The sequence below is a fragment of the Vitis vinifera genome, chromosome 6, assembly GCF_030704535.1.
Source record: "Vitis vinifera cultivar Pinot Noir 40024 chromosome 6, ASM3070453v1".
Classification (NCBI taxonomy): domain Eukaryota; kingdom Viridiplantae; phylum Streptophyta; class Magnoliopsida; order Vitales; family Vitaceae; genus Vitis; species Vitis vinifera.
This window is the reverse complement of record NC_081810.1, coordinates 7,305,860-7,327,929: the sequence shown is the minus strand read 5'-3', so window position 1 is coordinate 7,327,929 and position 22,070 is coordinate 7,305,860. Positions and strand designations below refer to the sequence as shown.

Below are 22,070 nucleotides of genomic sequence, written 5' to 3'. Positions count from 1 at the left end.
TCCAAATTAGGAAAATTTAACTTTACCTATGCTCAACAGTATTTTAAATGATTAAAAAAAAAATAGTCTTCAAATAATCATGTCAAATAATGCTTTGAAAGCAATTCATTTCATCAAAAGGGTCATAAAAATTGTACCACTTGTACATGATGTCATATTAGATGGTAGTCACCATGATCTGTACAAGTTATTAACCCATTTAGGAATGAATTAACCTTATTCAGAAGTGATAACAAGTGATTTGAGTTATGGTTTCCGTTAGACTTAATCACAGATGATGAAAAACGGCCACAACTTAGGTAATTTCACCATGCATTAAATCTCAAGTATGTGTTAGCCTCATTGAAGAAAGCGTACAACGAGTGAAGATTCCAGGAAACTGCCTAGACTCACTCACCAACCTTGTCCTATATATGTATAACCTCCTGCCTAACCTTCCATAGTGGACAGAGAAAGAGAAAAGATCACACTTGCTTCCTCGCACAAGCTTCCCACTTCCATAGGGGAAGAAGAAGAAGAGGAGGAGGAAGAAGAAGAGGAAGCCACTGTCAATGGATTCACAAGAGGTATGGAACTTGGAGAATGGTGAGGTAAAGGGGTTGAGCAACAAGGATGGACCACATTTAATAAGAAACGCCCACACCATGTCCTCTTCATCCTTACGTAAGAGGTCGGATCCGATGCTTCTCCCCAAGGTTAGATGCCGAGTCCTCAGACAATTCCTCAACAATCTTCAAGAGGTCATCCTTGGGACCAAGCTTTGTCTGCTCTTCCCAGCCATTCCTTTAGCAGTCTTAGCGAAGTGTTACCAATTTGGAAGAGTAAGTTCCATTTCTTTTTTTGATCAATTCCGGCCGGGAAACAAGGGTTGTTGCCTTGGTGGTCGATTTTCCAAATTTTCCACTAAATTGATGCAGGTTTTCTTTCTTTCTTTCTGTTTGATTTTACGTTTTTTTTCTTCTCTTTTTGACGTCAAACAGCCTTGGATTTTTGCTCTGAGTTTAATGGGGCTGACACCGCTAGCTGAACGTGTCAGCTTTCTAACTGAGTGAGTCTGCATGTTTATCAGAAGAAGTTCATTCATAAAGTGTGACATCTCAGTATCTTTTTCTGACACTTTCTTCTTTTTCATTTTCCTATCTTACAAAACCCAGACAGATAGCATACTTCACTGGTCCAACAGGTATTTTATTTTATTTTTTGAATTTCACCCCTTTATATATTTGGTCTATTGGAGGTAGTGGATGAGCTAGTGGCCTTGAGAAATTGCCACATGGTAGTAGAAAATAGAGCACATAGCGCAGTTTGGCAAGGCCATTTGTGTCTATAACACGAAAGGTGGTGGTGGTGGGGTACGGGTGCGGTGGTGGGTGGGTGGTTGGGCGGTGGATCAAATGCAAAACATATAGCTTACTTGTATTTTGAAATTTGATTTTGGGTTTGGATTTGGATTTGCAGTTGGAGGGCTTCTCAATGCAACATGTGGTAATGCAACAGAACTGATAATAGCCCTATTTGCCCTTCACCAAAAGAAAATCCTTGTGTTGAAATACTCTCTTCTGGGTTCCATTCTCTCCAACCTCCTCCTTGTTCTTGGGACCTCTCTCTTGTTTGGAGGCTTGGCTAACCTAAAAAAGGAGCAACTTTATGATAGAGTAAGAACACCCATTAATTAGTTCTCTCTTCAGCTAAGTATCTGTAATTACATATACATACATTGAAAAATGATAATTTTTCTTTCAACAAACAGAAACAAGCTGATGTGAACTCGCTGCTTCTACTGCTGGGATTGCTATGCCATGTGCTTCCTTTGATGTTCAAATACGCTGCATGGACAGACACATTCACAGCCATTTCCACTCTTCAGTTCTCAAGAGCCAGCAGCATTTTGATGCTTACAACATATGTTGCATACCTCATCTTCCAGCTCAAAACCCACCGCCAACTTTTCGAATCACAAGAGGTGATCAATTCTTAATACAAACAAGTTTTCATCACTGCAGATTGTTGAACACTAAACCCTAGGAGTGTGTTAAGTATATTTATGTAGCTAACTGATTTAGGGTTATGAAATGATCAGGAAGATGAAGATGGTGATGATGAAAAGGCTCTGATTGGATTCTGGAGTGCATTTAGCTGGTTGGTTGGCATGACAGTTATCATAGCACTGTTATCTGAGTATGTTGTGGGCACAATTGAGGTACATGGGTCTTCGAATCTTCCTTAACAATTCTAGTTCTTCTCAGCATAAATCTATATTGTTCTTAATTATCAGAGATACCTATAACTCTATATTAGTTAACATGCATTTCCATCGTCATCTCAATTAGGCTGCCTCGGATTCCTGGGGCGTTTCTGTTAGCTTTATCAGCATTATTTTGCTGCCAATAGTGGGAAACGCTGCAGAACATGCTGGGTCAATCATATTTGCTTTCAAAAACAAGTTGGTATGTCGTTAAACTATAAAAATATTCCACTTTTTAGGTTAAGCTGCATTGGTTTTACCTCAAAATTATTCTGGGTATTGTGCAGGACATATCTTTGGGGGTTGCTTTGGGGTCTGCAACACAGATTTCCATGTTTGTGGTGAGATTTTGAAGAAACCATACTAAAAAATCCATGGTTCTTATTCAGTATTCTGATTAATTATACTTAAATCATTATCTTTTCAGGTTCCACTCTGTGTGATCGTGGCTTGGATCATGGGGGTTGCTATGGATCTTGATTTCAGTCTCCTTGAAACCGGCTCTCTCGCCTTCGCCATCATTATCACAGCCTTCGCTTTGCAGGTTAATTTTTTCATAACCTAATCTCCCTTTTCATGTGCAATTCCATGGCACCTTCTTCCTCCTACTCAACCCCACTACAAATTTTGTGTTATTTTCAGGATGGAACTTCACATTACATGAAAGGAGTGGTTCTTTCTCTTTGCTACATAGTAATAGCTGCATGCTTTTTTGTTCATAAAAATCCAAGTGTCCGTAAGTCCCTTACCAGCAAACTCCTACACTAGGGAATTCAGATTCACTTGTTTGTACTGATAACTAATCCTAAGTTTGGGAAATTTTGGTGATAGATCAATCAACTACTGACAGCTTGAGAGTGGTCCAATCATCGACCGGAGTCCTGACTGCTTAACAGGCTTGGCTTGGCCTTTGCAGTTCTCCATGAAATAAAGAATGCTGCATCAAGCAGATTCATTTGTTTTTTATTCATTGAAATAGGCATCTGCAATTGAGAAGTACTGGAAAATTGTTTACATCCATTTTGATTTCAGGTGTAGTAAGAGAGCACAAGTTAATTATAGTGCAGAAGCCATCAAAATGGAGAGGGTATGGTATGTAGAAGATGGGAACCCTTGGAGAGTTGGAGAAAAAAAAAACACAGAACTTCCCATTGAAGATGTTTGTATATAACCCTCTGTTTATATGTATTAATTGTCTTTGTAATTGGGTTTTTGCTTTTGGTGGTGGCAAAGAGAGCCCTCTGGATTTTCTATGTGGCTGGTTTTTAGTTTGGATGTATGCTAAGAGTTGAGATTAATCTGTAACTTTTGCTGAGCCAGAGAAGTTGCCATTACTTCATCTAATGTAATTATAGCCAATAATGTAAAGCTCTGTGGACACCCAGAGCTTTACTCCTCTACTAAATAAAATCTCTCAACCATTAATGGAGCTTTATTGCATCCTCCTCTTTGAAGTTTTTGATTTGTTTCCTTCTCCACTTCAAAAATAAATAAATAAATAAATAACATAAAGATATTTAATTACATGTTATGTAAGCAAATATATGGAGTATTCGTCTCATGCCCCATTAACAAGTCATCTAATTTTTTGGGCAAATATTTATAGGAATGGAGTTGTTCATTACATGTGTCCATGGAAAAACTTGAATCAATGAAAAGTGTGCAAATGAAAATAAGACTAGATTTACTTTCAGGAGTTATGGATTGATAGGATGCTTGGCAAAACAATCTAATAACTTAATATAAATTGATAATATAATTTAAATTATTAAATAAAATATATATGTGTGGTGAAATAACTTAATTAATGTCATAACTTAAAATTATAAATAAATTTTAAGTATTAAATTAAAATAATTAACTTATTCAAAATTATTAATCTTTTTTATTCTATTTGCCCACATCTAGTGGAACTTCATATTCTTGATTTATTTTATGCGTTTATAAAACTTATAATATGAATAAATTTATTATTTAAAATTAATGACAGTAAATGTTAATTAAATTTAATGAAGATGAATATCATAATATGCTAATTTGATTTTTTTTTTAAAGTTATTTTTATAAAAAAATCTTAATATTCAAGTAATGAGTTTTAAGTCAAGAACTTAAAGATAATTTAAATTTAAATCAACTTAAATAATTAAATATTAAGTTTTATGGACCACTATAAATTAATAGAACACAAGAGCTCTAATTGAAGGGGTAGGTTTAAGTTGAGTTTCTTTAGGCCTATTTCCAATTGGTGGTTAAAAATGGTTTTATGTTTTAAAAAGTTTTTAATTTCAAAAACATGTTTTACAATCTTTTATTTGGAAAGGGTTTTGAAGTTTTCTTTTGAAATTAAGGTGGTTCTAAAAAAAGAAATTTGATTAAGAGTGCATTAATTTGACAATATATTTTTTTCTAAGTGTTCTTAATGAAAGAGTTTTATTTAAAAGTATTTTTATAAGAATCATCTATTAACTATCTTTTTAAAACCTTACAAGTGATTTTATAACTAATTAAATTTCTAAATTTAATGAAATACCTAATTTTTATTAAAAAAATATATATTTTTTTTGTCTAGAAATACTTTTTAAAATGCTATCAAACTTACTCTAACTTGTTTGATTTTCAACAAATAAATGATCCCTTGTTTAAATTGACAGTAAACTTCAATCGGGACTTTCTAAATATTATAATTAGATTTAATTTTTAAAAAGTTAGGGAGTATATTTTATTTTTAAGTAATTATTTTTTATTTCTATTTTAGAGTTGATAAGTCTTATAAGGTTTCTATGTTTTATTATTAAAAGTTTCTACAAAATGTAAGCATATGGAAATAGTAATATTTGAAAAAGAGAATAATGGAGTACAATAAAGTTTTAATTTTTCTTAATTTTATCTTCCTTTGTAATTATTTGTAGTCTTTTGTTAACGAAACTAGTTCAATAAATTGGTATTAAAGCTCCCACCCTCGTGTTCAACAAATTGTAAGTGTTATCTTAAGTTTTTTGAAATAAAAATATTCTTAAAGATTACTTTTAGAACTACAAGGAAAAATAGGCCATAGGGTCTTTATACCCCCATACCTAGATCACGGATCCATGATTTGTGGTTTGCATGAAGGGGAACGTGTCTTAGTACCCTACATGCAGGACATCCATCCTTATTATAATCGCTACACATACCCTAACGCCAGCACAGGAACGGCTGGTCAGCAGCACAACAGCCTTTTAACTACTGTGGGCTGTCCTAATTCAACGATAAACAGGAATATAAAAAGGAGAGCATTTTTAAATAAGAATTCCACCCATCTTTGTGACAGCTAGCCGCTTGCATCTTGCCATTAAATTATTAACTTAAGAGGCCGTCCAATGTCCATTCCCAGAAATTCTCTCTCAAAACAAGGCCATTCCAGCTGCTATTTTTTATTTTATTTTTTTTGGGTAGTAGGTGTTGAACCCCTTTAAAAGACTGTTAGAGGATCACATTGCTACACACAAATACACACCCTCTTCTACATGGCCTGGAACTGATCAAGCCTAAGTATCTGAGGTTTTTTTTTTTGTGTTAATGGCCCTTGAAGCAGCCGGGGCTAACCATGTTGCCATCATCTTCGGAGTTACTGGGCTTGTTGGGAAGGAACTGGCCGGAATCCTAGCGTCGAAAAAGACATGGAAAGTTTACGGAGTGGCGCGGAAACCCGGGATCATACCCTTCCGGGATCAACATCCCGACTGCCATTTCATCTCATGTGACCTGCTAAACCCTTTGGAGGCTCAACAGAAGTTCTCTTCGCTACGAGACGTGACCCATGTGTTTTGGGTCACTTGGGCTAGCCAGTTTCCATTGGATAGCGAAGAGTGTTGTGAGCAGAACAAGGCCATGATGGGGAATGCCTTGAATGCTCTACTCCCCGTAGCCGAGAAGTTAAGGCATGTTTCTCTTCAGACAGGGACTAAGCATTATGTATCGCTGCAAGGGCCTTTTGATAAAGGAGAGGTTTGTTACTATGATGAGGAGAGCCCAAGAGCGAGCGGAGGTAATAATTTTTACTACGCTCTTGAGGATCTGCTCAGGGAGAGACTAGCTGGTAAGGTGGCTTGGTCGGTGCACCGGCCTGGTCTGATAATGGGCAGTTCTCAGAGGTCTGTGTTCAACTTCATGGGCAGTTTGTGTGTGTACGGAGCCATTTGTAAGCATCTGAATCTTCCCTTTGTGTTTGGAGGGATGAGGGAGAGTTGGGAAGAGGCTTACGTTGATGGCTCCGATGCCCGGTTAGTAGCGGAACAGCACATTTGGGCAGCCACCAACGAGGAAATATACCCCACCGATGGCCAAGCGTTCAACGCCATCAATGGTACGGGTTTCACTTGGAAGGAGATATGGCCGGCTGTTGGATTGAAGCTGGGTGTGGAAGTTCCTCAAGACATGTTCTCGGAGGAGTTTTCGTTGTTGGAAGCCATGGCCGACAAGGAAGGAGTTTGGAAAGAGATTGTTTTGAAAGCGGGGCTGCTTCAGACAGAGATGAGAGACCTGGCTAATTGGGCATTCATGGACATGTTGTTCCGGTGCCCTGTGAAAATGCTGGGAACCCGAGACAAAGCCGATGGGCTTGGTTTCACAGTGAGGTATCAGACACTGGATTCAATCTTGTATTGGATAGATTTCATGAGAAAAGAGAAACTGATACCTTAGAGAGTTTAGACATGCATTTGGACAGAAAGGAAAAAGGAAAGTGTGCTGCACAACAAACTTAAAAGTATTGCGGACAGGATGCCTTGTTTTCCGCACAAGCGCCTCCTCTTTTCCCCTCAATGGTGGGATGTGATAGGAGTTAACTGTATTACGTGATTAGCTAGCCAGTATCATTGTCCTTCTGTGTATTCGATATTTGAATATTGTGATTGTGGATTGCTCAGCTCCAACCAATATTATCCCCAGAAGCAACAAGAAAGAAAATGCAATAAAAGAAATCAAATTTATTGCGGTGATGATGGAACAGAGTTGTTAACTCTCACAGTGAATCCAATTGCGTTACACAAGATGCAGCATAAAACTCACTACTACTGTATTAATTAAATTTCTAACGCTATCCCAACATCCGATATCTCCTTGAAGCTACAACAACATCATATTCTCTACCAGCTAGCAATCGACTTCCTTTTACTATGATCACCGAGTTGATATGGTGTATTCGAGATATGAGAGGAGCTTCCAATCTATCTTTTCTGGAAGTTGAGAACCTTGACAGAGATGGCAAAGACACTAAAGAATAAGACAGAAAAGCAGATAAGCACAACTGCTGAAACTCCGATCATTCCTGGACCAAAGCCAAGCTTGTCATTCAAATACTTATTCACGGCACCCTTAAATCCAGGTCCTATTGTTATCTCTGTCACATCACCAAGTTGAGAGCTGATAATACCCCGTAGCGTCCATGCAACTGGGCAGATGTAGTAGAACCAGATCCACCATCCCGGGATACGCTGAAAAAATTAATGAATAAGGTCACGTAAGTTTGGTCAATAGAAAAAAACAATTAATTCTTCAAAAAAATCATCATCTACATTTAAATGGGGTATGCAGCCAGGCTGTCGAAACTCGTGGTTTGTGGTCTGTTCAATAGTTTGCGCAGAGTACAGCTGATGTGGCCATTGATTCAAGCAATGACAATTAAATTAAACAGTTTGTGTTATATGCAATCATTTTTATTAGGATCTGGAAGGAGGCCTGCTTGTTGCTTGAAACAGTTCTTGATTTAGACCAGGTTCCCAAGCCCTGATTTGGTGTATGAAGAAGAAAAAAAATATTACTTACTGGTTTGGGAATAAGAAAGCCTGAGAGGAGATTCCATAATGAGTAAAACGCAGAAGAAACTACGGCTGCCAATTGTTGATTTGGTGTGAGGCCAACAGCCATCATCCCGTAAAAGGTGAAGTAGGAGAAGGTGAGGAACATGAACACAAGATATAGAAAAAATTTTCCTGTAACACAAATTAAACAAATGGCATTAGAATAACCAGATGTGCTTCCTTCATTATAACTTACTATCTTACAGAGGAAAAAAAGAAAAGAAAAGAAAAGAAAAAGAAAACATTGTTAGACATCAATAATCATTCTTCTAAGAAATTGCATGCATAAGTGGTATTAGAGTCTCAAATGAAGTTTGAACATATGGAAAAAGGAAATGGTGTTCTTTGCTTTTGCTTAAGATGGAATACCATGGAGAAAGGCTAATAAAATTTCCAGATTATAAATCTTGCCATCCTTTTTATTTAAATTTCCATCCATATCTAATCTCTATTATATAAAGTTGCATATTTCTGTGAAAAAATAAAGTGTACTCCAAAGCAAAAACTGAAAAGACATTTATCAAGCAATAAGAAGCTAATAAAACTTTTCCTGTCAAAAATCATGTCACTCTCCAGGTTGCATTATCTTAAACAGGCTGAGACTTCCCTAGAAACTGAGCAAAAGGGATTTCAACTTCCGTTTGAAGGTTAGTGTACATTCTAAGGTTTTTGAGAATGCCACATGCAAGATTTGTCCTATAAGCTTCTTTTGAATCAATTTCTCAGGATAATATCATATTGTCACTAGCATTGATCGTGCGCAAAGAGCAACACGGTAAAGAGAAACAGTCACAAATATGAAACCAATGTGCCACAAAGCAGCTCAAGAGTTTAGAATCTTACTGGCTGTCCTTTCAAAGTTGATCATGAAAAACGTTATGACTCCAAAAACTATTGTCTGCAGTATCGTGTATGGAATCTCCACAAGACCCTGTTGACACAGAAATAAAAGTAATCCATCACCTCCACTGCCTATAAGAAATGTAATTAGCCAAATTTTATGCATTGTGAAGACGATCACCTGTGCTGCTGCATAAGGAAAAGGAGAGTACATTCCAGCTGCTCTCTCTCTATAGAAAACCGTTCTCTCAACTGAAACTATTGGCTGTACTGAAGCAGAATTATTAACTCCGACAAACAAGCATGAAGCATAAAGAGCTCCCATAACCATAACTAAACTTTGCGTTGAATCCCTGCAGAACATTTATATATTGAAAGTTAACATATCAAGAAAAAGAAGACTATAAAAATCTAGTTTAAATGTAATACTCATAAACTATTGGCACGGTTAGCTGTCTTAAAGAAAGTATAAGCATTCTATATATATTTTTAACAAATGGTACCAAGGTAAAAGCTAGAACTAACCTTGGGCTAGTTTAGCCATGACTAGGACCAAGGTCCAATATCCAGATAAAACAATGCTATGAGCAAGAAATTTCTTACTTTTCTAATACATAACATGGCTGAAGCAGGTCTCCTTAAGTGCTATATATGAATACGTCTTATCTTAGTAGTTAATGTCTGGTTCCAAAAAGCAAAATGTTTAAAATCATCTTGCACTGGAGACCTAGGATTCAGTCATGTACAGCTTAGCTTATAGATTCCAAGTGACTGATATGATTCTTCTGCCTGACTAAAGTACATTTTCAGAGATAGAAGGTCAATGACTTATCAACTCTGAGAGAAAGAGGAGCAAAAGAAAAATTATACAAAAAAAACTATTACTTGAAAGAGCAAGAAACAATGGATAACAGACTACTACAACTGAGAAGAATCTAAATGTAAACATTTTTTCAGAGTTAATCCCCAAAGGCGATAGAGGACAAAGGAATATTACCTTTTGGAACCAACATCCCAAAAAACTGAACCAAATATCAGCGCACTTATTGTACTAAATAATATCTTGACAGCATTGTACTCTGGACTCCTCCAATACACAAGATTTTGTTTCCAAAGGCAAGTCCGGAATTGGGTCATGGCATCTTGTGAATACATGGTAGGAAAATGCAATGGCTCAGAGCCAGGAGGTGGAACACTGAAACTCTTAATGGCAGCTTCGACCTCCCTGCAACAAGGAGGTTAAGAAATTCAGTCTTGCATATTAAAAAGGAAAATAGATGTCAAAAGCAACCAAGAACACAGAAAAATCAGCAGGAAGTTGCTAGCATGGATCACAACACGTCACCTGAAATTCTCGGAATTTCTGTACAAGTCTGCAAAGTCTTCACCAATTCTCTCCTCAGCAGCTGGTGTAGTGATCTCAAGCATCCAAGTTGCTGGATTGTAACCATCAGGAATAGGAGGGATTCCACTAATTCCCTGTGCAAGGAAAAGGCAAATGAGACAAATTTCTCATCCATAAACAATAAAATGAAATAAGTCATTCATCTGGCCATTAAATAAATTATTAAAATTATTGAATTTCCATCAAATATCTATACAGTAGTGACAAGGAATACGCAGGAAAACCTGCAGTTTTGCAATTATGGACATTGCTAAGTTCAACTAACATAAACACTCTAAAAGTAGAATTACTGCTAGTAAGATAAAATTTTGCAACAGAAAGATCAGCCTGATACCATGACGTGGAAAATTTACTGCAAAATGCTAAATCAAATTTCTGCATATATACCAAAATTTATCTATTTGTGCATGATACCCTTTGTCACATTCATGCAGAAAGTGCATATTAAGACAGAACACTCATTACTTCAATTTTCTTAATGGTGATTGTATCTACATATCAACAAGACTTCCCTACCAGCTCCTCTCAGTGCAACCTGTACATTTTGTGTGTTCTGCAGCCTTTCTTCTGTAATATTTACACAGTTTTTCTCTGAACAATCAAAAGGCACGACCTAGGAGACCCAGCCTCATACCTGTTATTTATTTATTTATTTCTCTAAGTGGTGCATTGGCCAACTGAATGAGAATAAACATGCATAAAGAACTATGGTATGACTGCATTAGGTCTATTTTAACGCTGTTCTTGTGAATTCAAAGATATCGCATCATCATGGTAAGATGTCTAGAAAGGTGGCTTGTAAATTGCAAGCCTAATAGAATACTCAGGGCTTGAGGGTACAACTTTAGTTTCAGTTAATTAATGATCTTTCTTCTCTGCAACAAGAAGGATCGCAATGAATGAAGAACTGAATTAAGGTAAACGCAATGATACCTGAAAATAGTCTATCAGATTCTGTGATTGGTTGCCAAGCTTCCCTCCATAGATAACTCGCCCTCCCCGTTTCATGAGAAGTAGCTGCATGTTGAAGCCTCAGTTACGCCTTGAAAAATTATCATATATTATCTAGTTCTCAAAATAGTGTCAGATGGTTCAAGAAAAATGATCTGCTAACCGCATCAAATGCTTCAAATATATCAATACTTGGTTGATGAATGGTGCAGACTACTGTTCTTCCAGTATCAACTGTATTACGAACAGTTCGCATCACAATGGCTGCTGCTCTTGCATCAAGTCCAGATGTGGGTTCATCCATAAAGATTATAGAAGGATTTGCAACAAGCTCAACTGCAATTGTTAATCGTTTCCTTTGCTCGGTTGATAAACCAGTACTACCAGGCATTCCAACCAAAGCATGCCTTAGAACATCAAGCTCTATTAGGTTCATCACTTGGTCGACAAACTCCTGAAGTTCATGGTAGTAAATTAATGTCAAGAATAAAGAGAAACAACTAAACAGGGAGATATATATATATATAAAATTAAGAGTTGTGCAGTAACTAACAAGTTTTTGCTCCTTGCTGACTTCTTTTGGAAGGCGGAGAACGGCAGAGAACCAGAGGGACTCCTCAACTGTTACTTGAGGAGAATGTATATCATTTTGTTCAACATAACCAGAAACTCTGGCAAAAGTGCGCTGCTCTTTGGGATAACCGGATATCATAATATCCCCTTCTATATATCCACCAGTTTTCCTACCAGCAAGCACATCCATCAAAGTCGTCTTCCCGGCACCACTTGACCCAACTAATGCCGTAAGAACACCCGGTGAAAATATTCCACTGACATTTGACAATAGTTGCAACCTCTTTTCTGGTATACCTTTTGCCGTCATTTCCTGGGGAACTCAGAAGAAATATCTTGTTTATATTAGTTGATAGCTAGAAATTATAAAGAGAGAAAGAAAGAAAGAAAACAAAATCTCAAACACACCTTCGGCATATCAACAAAGTAATTGACATTATGGAAAGTCATTGTCAATGGTTGAAATGGAAGACTCATTCCCTTCTTTTTACTTCCTTCCTCAGCAGCTTTCGGTTTACCTCCTACCGTAAAATCAGGTGATAATTCATGTGAGAAAGGTATTTGTATAACTATTTTCTTTCCTTTTATAAGACATTCGGTTATCAGATCTTTTATGACGTATTTATAGAATATTTCAAAGAGAAGGGGGAAAAGAAAAGGAATGACTGACCACCATCCTCGTCATCAGTTCGAAGCACTGCCTGGGCTGATGTAAGAGCTGTGATCGATGAGCAGAAGAAAATGACACTTAGTTTCATTAATACTTGAAATACTGAACAAGGATTTAAATAAGAGTTCAGTAACAAACTTAAACATGAGTAAGCAAAACACGAAAGTTTTTCAGACTCACGGTTGAGGTAAGCCAAGGCCAAAGTCAACAAGTAATTGAAAAGAACCGAGTAAGCTAGTAAAACGCAAACTCCAAGCCAATACCAGTAATCATGAGTGGGTAACTTATGCGCCTGAAGAACGTTATGCCCGATTGTATCATTTGAAAGAACAGATCTCTGCAAAATGGCAGTTTTTCAAACTGTAAGCATGATTCTTAATATTCATTCACAATATCGTTACGAAGATATGTCTTGTGGTTGTCATAGATCATTGAAATATATGAAATAATGGAGAACCGATTGAAGTACATTCATTAACATAAAGAGCACACCTTCATCCACCTTGTGGCAGTGAATTCATTTACAGAAATTCCGCGTTGCCCGTAGGACAGCGGTGACAGCCAAAAAGCCCAAACCCACCATTTCTTAATCAAAGCTGAAAGAAGAAAATCCAATCACTAAAGATAACCTAATTAAAGACTATCAAATGAAAATTACTGAAGCCTACCTTTTGGAATAAGGAATCCACCCAACAAGAGTACAACTAGCAGCGCAAATGAGCAAACTGTATTGGCAACAATCATATCTCGTGCAGAAGCAGCCATCACCCTGAAGAGACCCAGTGCCATTTGGTGCGTTGAAAAGAGTACAAACAAGAAACGAAAAAACCTGAAAACATTCAAGAGAAGATAATGAGAAAAAAGGGAAATTAAGAAAGAAAAGTGGGAAATATGACTAAGAGCTACAAGGATAAAGTGGATAAACAGGTGATACCTCCCAGCAGATGGAGCGAAACCGACTGGATAGTACACAACACAAGACCATATAACAGACTCAATAACAGAGTAAGGTAAACGAAGGATCCAACTAGCCACAGACCATGCCCATGCAGGATGAAAATAATTATCTCTTTGCTTGTAAAAGATTGGGAGTCGTGCTATCATAATGGGTAACTCAGAAAATCCATTGAACATCATGTGCACCAGCCCGAAAAACAGGCAAGAAAGGTAGAGTTCTCCATCTGCCTCATTTCTTGGATGTATTCTTGTTCGCAAATACATCGTGCATGTGATTAATCCAACAAATGCAACCTTCAAAGAAAAACAGAAATATGTGAACTAGAACACTGATGAAACTTCAAAGAAATATTTTAAGATCACAGACAATACACTTTGAGCAGATTTCCAAAACATTCATCAAATGTCTTTTCAAAGAATTAACAACATTTCAGATTTCACAGAGCAAATATAAAATATCCATATCAAGTACCAGGTACATAAGAAATTTTGAGTTTTTGTAGTAGGGAATAAAGCTGAAAAGTTTATCCATGTATACACGGTTAAAGAGTCTATTGTAAGCAGAAGGAAACTAGCATAGTTGACCTAGAAAAGCAGGAAACTGAGAAGGATTACTTATACAATAAAAGGAGAGAGAAGAGGATTAATTAGCAAATAAAAGGAGAAAACAATGTAGTAGAAACTCCCTAGGAAAACTAGCTGACTGGAAAAAAATCATACCATGTCATCAAAAAGTTCATAATCGGTTTCCCATTTTCATCCCTTACGATTACCATTTTAATGTTTCTTCCATATGCTCCCCAGAAGAGCATGGAGAACCTTAATAATTAACAACAGATTGAAGGTCGAGAAATAAGCCCAGCGAAAAAAGGACAATAAAAGAAGCAAAGAAGTTACATGGAAGAGCTTACCTGGCATGTTCTAAAAATATAAAGAAAACGATGCCTGCTGAGCAGTAAAAGTTCTCGGGCAAAGCATGCTCTAAACAGCTCTGATTTTGATGTTGCAAACCGTGTCTTGGACAGAGCTGCGGGATGGCTGTCAAATTTATTAAATGGAGTAGAAAGAGCGGATTGCATAGACGATCCAAATCTGGAAGCCTTAAATGCTTCTGCAATTTTTGGAACAGGAAGGTAAACATATGGTCTTGAAGGATCAGACCAGTACTGTTCTTGATCCTTTTTAGAGGTGACCTGGAAATATAACAGTTAGGTGAGGACCTGACAAAACATCAAATTAAAGAGTATCTCTAGGAAAAATACCTCTTGAAGAAAATCAGCAACACCCTTACGGGGCGGTAATCGAAAACCTAATGACTCAAAAAACTCTAACACTTCCGCTCGGGGACCTTGATACACAATGTGTCCTTCTGATAATAGCAACAGATCATCAAATAGATCAAACGTTTCTGGGGCAGGCTGAAGCAGAGCCATTAGCACCGTGCTGTCCATTTGATGAACAAAATTCCCAATGCATTTAACAATTTGGAATGTTGTAGAGCTATCAAGCCCAGTAGATATTTCATCCATAAAAAGGGTTTTCCTCGGGCCCACAATCATTTCACCTACAAAAAAAGCCAAAAGTTTATAATTTGATGACAGCATATACCACCGATCTCAAATAATTGAAATTTCTGTCTTTCTCAATTTAAACTAAACCCTACAAACCATATATTCATTTAAGAGGGCTTGTTTTGGGCCCATTAGATTGTGGTATGGACAGTGTCGTGTGTCTCTATCAGTACATGGGTCTGCCATTCCCATAGTAATGCATGGTACTAATGACTCAGTAATGATGGCTCTTTGTTTTTATGTTATTGTGAGTCTGTGACATGGTTCCTTCTTTAGTTGTGGGTATTCTGGGAGCTATTCATGCGCAATGGATCTTGATGTTGCTCAAGGAACTGACATGTTCAATCAGTTGGGGCAAGCTTCTCTAATTTAGATGCATAAAAACGATCCAGTCTATTAGGATATGAGTCCGTAATGTATACCAGGCTACTAAAAACCAACAGGATTTGCATAAATTTCAGCATTTAGAATATAGGAATAACTGGCAACAATTAATCAAAATTTTTGCTCTGTTATTCCAATAAATTCCAACTAAACATAGAATAATTCCCTCCTAGTCATCAAAGCTAATCATGGACAATTATTACAATCTAAAGTGAAAATTATAAGTGGTATCAAATCGACGAACTCCATGGATGAATAAATATTAGTTGAGTGAGAGAAAGACCTGTTGTAACTCTTCTTTTTTGACCACCTGAAACGCCCCTAAGCATATCATTACCGACTATCGTCTCTGAGCATACATCAAGACCAAGCACTTTCAAGACATAATCTGTGGAAATACTGTGGGTTCTGCCACCAAAAGCTGATGCCTGTGCAATTAAATTTGTTTCAAGAATATAATTAGATGAGAGAGAGGGAGAGAGAGAGAGAGAGTAGGTGAGTTTAAAATGACAACCTTCATAAAAGCATCAATTTCTGGACTTGGACGAATGTCTCTTTCCTTCTCCAAACGGGCAAGATCAGTCATATATCCTACAAATAAAATGAGAAAACCAATAAAAGGAATTCGGAAGTAAATCTTAGTGTGTGTATTGTAGTTATAAACTCAACATGAACACACAAAATATTTACACATGTTAGCCAGGCATGGTAACAGTCTGGGGCAATCAAGCAAAATGTGCTCAAGAGAAGGAAAGAACTTTCAAACATCCAGCATTTATATGAAAAGTTTAAGCAGCAATGTGATGTTAAATACCAATTAAAAACCACTAAAAGAACCTTATGAAATGGCATTCAAACGTAGATCACATTAAACAACATAAGAAAAATGCACAGAAGCTCTAAATCATGTTTAGAAATAAGTACTTGTCTGCAAAGGTCCATGCAGTTGGGAAAAATTCCCCAAGATCTTTTCTCTCAATGAATGGTATTCACTCTCAAATTCTTAACTACTCAAATCCCTTTATTTTCATTAAAAAAATTTATATCATGTTTCTAAAAATTGAGCAAAAGAAAACATCCCATATAGCTTCAGAATCGAAGTCATGAAGACAAACTCGGGGGAAATGGTAAACCCTGATGGAAATTCAGTGAAATGGGAATGAGCTAGGAGTTTTAGTAAACTGGAGCGGGCTTAAGATCTATTATAAACCTGTTCACAACATGTTTACAACTGGTCCGAGTATATTCATAAAGGAAAGAACAGCTTCACTGCCAAAATGTCTTCCCACATGCAATTACTTTAACTTCTTGAGTGCAGTAACATTGTATAACCATTTGTCTCTCCAGTGAAACCAAAAGTTATTATCAGGACCATAACATAGCCCCAATATGTTGAAAAACAACACTGAAAATATATGAGACTCTAAATTTGATAATAAAAAATAAAACAAATTGTGACACAAAATCAAATTATAATTTAATTAAAGCTTTTACATAATAAAAAAGTTGAAGAAACAAACCTGCAAAACCTTCATTTGCACCTTGGCATCTCGCCGCAAAGTCCAAAGTTTCACGTACAGTTAGCTCGGCAATGTGATTGTCTGTTTGGCTCGTGTATGCAGATGTCCTTTGAATGCAAAATTCATTAAATGTATGGCCATTGTATGTAATTCTTCCACTTTTCTGAAACCATAATGCTAAATTAGTATTAAGAGGGAGCATAAGATAGGAATAGTCTGCTTTCATTAAAATATCCACTTTTCTTAAATTGAAGTTTTATTAAGAGGGACCCAACTCTGGCAATCAGTGGCCATTTTAAGGAAAGAAAATTACCTGTATGTTGGTATTCCAACGGTTGTCTAACATCTATTTTCCTATGCTACTTTGTTACAATGGCAATGCACCCTGATAAAGAATAATTTGGTACTTATTTTTGTAGTATTAAGTAAGTATTTGGTAAATTAACTTAATAATTTAAAGTGACTTAATAACTTAATTTAAGTCATTAAAAATAAATTAAGTATGTTTGATAAAATAATTTAATCGTATAACTTAAAATAAGAAACAACTTTAAAGTAATAAGTAAAAATAATTAACTTATTCTTAAATCTACATTTTTAATTTACTTTTTTATCTTATATTGTCCTAATTATAATTTATAAAGAAAAATATGTCAATTTGATGATTTAAAATAAGTTTTAAGTTAATTTTATCAAACAACATTAATTCTTAAACTAAAAATTAAGTAATAATTTTTAAATTTAATTTAACTTAAAGTTAATTTAAGTTATTAAGAAATAAATACTAAATTTTATCAAACATCCACTAAAAATAAAATTTAAATTTAAGCCTATTTTGCTTTTTCATTTCAGAGTATATATTCTACATAAGCTTGAAGGTAATACCTCATTTGGGCCCTTCAACTATTTGTCTGGAATCATCCTTGATTTTGGTTGTCAGACTAATTTTGACTTATTCTAATTCATGGTCAATTCTTCTCAGACTAATCTACCTAGACTGTGTGTATTTAACTTGTGTTAAGATTATGTTTGGACGGTTAAATATAACATGAGATAGAATAACATATTTTATTCCATAATTATAGGTAATTGCATATTTATATGTAATAACATATTGTATCACATATATCATATACATATTTTATTGGTCATAGGATGGAAAGAGTTATCTCATTATTTATTTTATTTTATGTTTAACTAAATATAGGATAGAATAAGTAATGAGAAATATTATTCTTCCTCTTTTTATATTTCTTTTATACTGTATATGTTAATTCTACATTGAAATTAAAAAATTAAATATATAGTTGAAAATAAAGAATTAAAAAATATTTTTAAAATATATTATAAAGGAATACTAATATATATATATAAAAGGAAAAGTTTGTTTCAAAAAAACCACAATAAAAAGTCAAATTTATAAAATCTAAATTTTAAGTAACTATATAAAAATAAATAGTATTTTATACACTTTTTTTTTATTTATCAAATGTGCTACTTTTTAATGATATAAGAATTACCTTTAACCATCCTAAATACTAACTTTTGACCCGTGAATATATGAAACTTAAATTATTTTTAAAAGGTTTCTATTTTGTAATTATTTTTACATAAATATATAGAAACACATTTTTTTCCATATATAAAAATTTTTTGCATATAAAAATATATAATATAAATTTTTTTATTTATTAACCTTCACCTGTTATGTAAGAAATTTTTATTAGGCCAAAAAATAGAAAAATGGGTTTTTACTCACTAATATGAAAATATATATAGAAAAAAAAACTTCAAAATTTTTAAATTAGTATTATTTTCATCTATTTAAAAATAATTTGAAATTCATGTACTTTTTAACGAGTGATTTAATTATTCTCTAAAATGTCCATTTTATTTATCATGTCATCAATATCAATTGATAACTAAATTCTTTCACGAAAATATTTCCCTTCTTTTCAGATTATTTATTTATGTATTCAGTTATTATTATTATTATTACAATTTTATTATTATTTGAGTTTTTTTCCTCTAGAAATAAATACCTCTTAGGAAAAATTGAGACTTATTTTTTTTCCATGAACAAATATCGTATAAGAATGTGAGGTAGTTTGAAGAGTATGATTTTAGAAGTAGTGAATAATAAGATGATTAATTAAAAAATATATATATTTCAAATTATTTTTGAATGATTGAAGACAATATTTATTTATAAAAAAATTCCATATATTTTTATATTAATGAATTAAAACCCACTTTTTTTCCCCCAAAAAATGGTTGTAAAATAGGTAGGTATTGAAACTACATTATGTTCTGGTGAATATAATTGTACCAATAACTCACCTTTAAGTTACCAGCCAGCTTCCCTGAAAGAGCTAAAAGCAAGGTGGATTTCCCAGCGCCTGGAGGCCCCAAGAGCAATGTCATCCTGACAAGACAGATGATATGAATTATAAATTTATAACCTAAACGATCATTGATCCAAAATACACTTCAACTTTTAACGAAAAATGTTAGTAAGTGATCTCGTATAATCTGAATTCATGATGACTACAGAGTGAATAATTATATTACCTTCCTGGTTTGACAACACCACTGATGCTGTTCAAGATGGTTAAGGAATATCTTTTAGGACGAAAAAGCCCCACAGTGGTAAGAAGATTCTGATGGAAATAAAAATATATATATAATTAATTAAATAATAATTATATCTTATACTTAAAGCACGTATGAAGTGATTTTAAAAAAGTGTTTCTAATCTTTTTATTACTTGAAAAGTTTTCATTTTTCAAAATTCCTACCAAACACACTATAATAATTTTGAAAAACATTTTTTATATTTTTAATACTTGAAATTTTTTATGTACTAAAAAATTTAGAAACACTTTCTAAAATCATCCTCAAAAACATTATTAAGGAAATCACAAGTGAACGGTGAATGTTCCAACCTCCATGAGGTTAAGAGTAAAATTCACCAAAGTAGGCAAAGCTCTTGAGCCGGTTTGGACGTCCGCCGAGATATGCAAATCCTCAAACCTTACTTCAACCTTAGGCACCTCCAGTCCAACCCTTTTTTGAGATTCAAAGTGAAAACAAATCCATTAGATAAAGAAAAATGCAAATCTCATCCTTCTATTTTCTATTTCCAGATAAACGAGAGAAAACAGAAGGTTTTGTTTCACCATGTTTTCTGAAATTTATTTTTAAAAGTGAAAAACAAGAAACAGTTTTTAAAAAATAAGTTTTAGAGAATATGGTCGGTCTATGTCTTCCTTTCGTCTTTTAAAAACTGTAAAAATAATTCTTCAAAAAAAAAAAAACTGTTTTTAAATCGTTCGCGCTCTTCATCTCCATTCCTTCACCTACGCACTCTCATCGCTTTCACGGTCTTACCTATCCAACCGCTCCTTGATGGCGGAGAGCAACTTGAAGTTATCCTGCTCGGTGGTGGCGAAAGCCTTCTTCACCACCAGTTGCCGATTCAACCGATCGAGCTTCCTCACATCAATCGTGTCCGTCCTTTGTTCTCCCTCCGCCTCCGAGGCCGACCTCTTCATCAGCGCGAAGTTTGTCCTCTTCTGCGACGGCAACCTCAAGATCGCCTCCCACATCAGCTCATCCTCGTCCGCCTCCACTTCCTCTCTCCTCGACCGTGAGAAACTGTCGTTCCTCGACCCCATCTCGAACTCGAAGTACTCGCTCCCGTTCGAAGCCGCCATGGTTTCTCTCTGGCGCTCTCTCTCACAGGAAACTCTCTCTCTGATCAGGGAGTCTGGAGATAAAAGTAGTGGGAAGGGGGTCTGACTCTCCGCTATTTAGGCAGTGGACACGGATGAGACGCGCTGGCTGATGTCCCGCGAATTTTGAAGATGTGTGGATTGACGAAATTGTCCCTCTCTAGTTATACTTCCGTTGTAAGTTGTAACACTCTCCTCCCCAATAAACTGGTCAGCAACCGTCTTCATTTGTCCTCTTCTCTCGCTCACACTCTTTTCTCTTGGGTCTCTCGATGGACACGTGTCAAACAAGGGTCTACCCAGAAACAAGGGTCATTTGGGTCTTCGATTGTCAAATGCAAATGCAAATATTTGTCTGAATTCTTTCTTTTCTTCTGTTTTTTTTTCCTAAAATTTTGGTTTTATTTATATATTTTTATGCTGAAATTTGTTACTAACAAAGTGAACCACGTAAAATTCGGGTAAATCAATTGTTTTTAATATTAATTTTTTAATTTAATGGTTTAAAAGTAGAAATAGCTTTTAAGGTTGTTTTTAGGTAGAAGCAAAATTATAATTATAATTTATAGTATACAAAACGTCCATGAGGGCAAAATCGTCAATTCAAACATGAGTTTGCATTTAATCAGAATTAATTAATTTGATTTTGAATTTTGGAGTGATCATTCTTAGAATCGCTTTTAATCCAAAAAGCTTTTTTGAATAAAAATAAAATATTTAATAAAATTTAAAAAATATTTTTAAAAATATGAAAAATCACATATAGTGCATTTGATAATAATTTTAAAAAGTATTTTTAATTTTTTTTAATACTTAAAAAATAAAATTTTTCAAAATTGATAAACATTTGATAAAATTATCACCAAACTTACTCTTAATTATTTTATTTAATATTTATGAAATATTTATACCCGTATTTCAAAAAGAGTTTTTAGAAAGTAAATATTCTCTTCTTCTTTTTTCCTCAAAGTAAATATTTAAGGATTTTATTACTTATTTATCATTTTATCAAAATTGTATTTTTGTTGATATAATAAGTAAATGTTTATTTTTTCAACCAAAAAAAATAGATATTAATTTTGATTTTGAGATTTTATCATTTAATATGATATTTACGAAACTTTTATTCATGTAAATATTTTAAGCAGAACTTCTAGAAAGTAAAAAAAAAAATTCTTTTTTTTTTTTCATAAAAATTCTCTTTAAAATTTTATTACTTATTTTATTTACATCACATTAACTTTATATTTTATCATCTTATCAAATTTGTGTTTTATTGATACTATGAGTAAATGTTTAATTTTTTTTATCTTTTCTTTTTTCCTTTTTTAGAAACCTTCTTTAAAATTTACCAAACATCAGTAGATCACGTGTCTTGTA

The 22,070-nt window shown here is 34.6% G+C and overlaps 3 protein-coding genes across 3 annotated transcripts; 2 read left to right on the top strand and 1 right to left on the bottom strand.

Moving 5' to 3' along the window:
- Nucleotides 1–427: 427 nt before the first annotated feature.
- LOC100243275 (vacuolar cation/proton exchanger 3) lies at nucleotides 428–3,685 on the top strand. Its single transcript, XM_010652602.3, has 11 exons — nucleotides 428–821; nucleotides 981–1,048; nucleotides 1,155–1,183; nucleotides 1,459–1,655; nucleotides 1,751–1,963; nucleotides 2,081–2,200; nucleotides 2,331–2,447; nucleotides 2,533–2,586; nucleotides 2,673–2,789; nucleotides 2,888–2,981; nucleotides 3,077–3,685. The coding sequence occupies exons 1-11, from the start codon at nucleotides 552–554 to the stop codon at nucleotides 3,136–3,138; spliced, it is 1,341 nt and encodes a 446-aa protein (XP_010650904.1). The 5' UTR covers nucleotides 428–551; the 3' UTR covers nucleotides 3,139–3,685.
- Nucleotides 3,686–5,803: 2,118 nt separating this feature from the next.
- On the top strand, nucleotides 5,804–7,092 carry LOC100257108 ((S)-8-oxocitronellyl enol synthase CYC2). Its single transcript, XM_002277929.5, has one exon. It carries the CDS (start codon nucleotides 5,804–5,806, stop codon nucleotides 6,926–6,928), a length of 1,125 nt encoding a protein of 374 aa, XP_002277965.1. The 3' UTR covers nucleotides 6,929–7,092.
- A 100-nt stretch (nucleotides 7,093–7,192) lies between these two features.
- LOC100265583 (ABC transporter G family member 31) lies at nucleotides 7,193–20,711 on the bottom strand. Its single transcript, XM_010652605.3, has 24 exons — nucleotides 20,347–20,711; nucleotides 19,902–20,022; nucleotides 19,528–19,616; nucleotides 19,297–19,381; nucleotides 16,957–17,119; nucleotides 15,951–16,027; nucleotides 15,720–15,864; nucleotides 14,744–15,045; nucleotides 14,393–14,674; nucleotides 13,459–13,775; nucleotides 13,193–13,353; nucleotides 13,017–13,120; nucleotides 12,705–12,861; nucleotides 12,525–12,572; nucleotides 12,263–12,375; nucleotides 11,835–12,167; nucleotides 11,445–11,735; nucleotides 11,264–11,347; nucleotides 10,271–10,404; nucleotides 9,923–10,150; nucleotides 9,107–9,278; nucleotides 8,929–9,016; nucleotides 8,051–8,217; nucleotides 7,193–7,719 (listed from the first exon to the last, which is right to left on the bottom strand). Exons 1-24 carry the CDS (start codon nucleotides 20,670–20,672, stop codon nucleotides 7,453–7,455), a joined length of 4,254 nt encoding a protein of 1,417 aa, XP_010650907.1. The 5' UTR covers nucleotides 20,673–20,711; the 3' UTR covers nucleotides 7,193–7,452.
- Nucleotides 20,712–22,070: the final 1,359 nt, after the last annotated feature.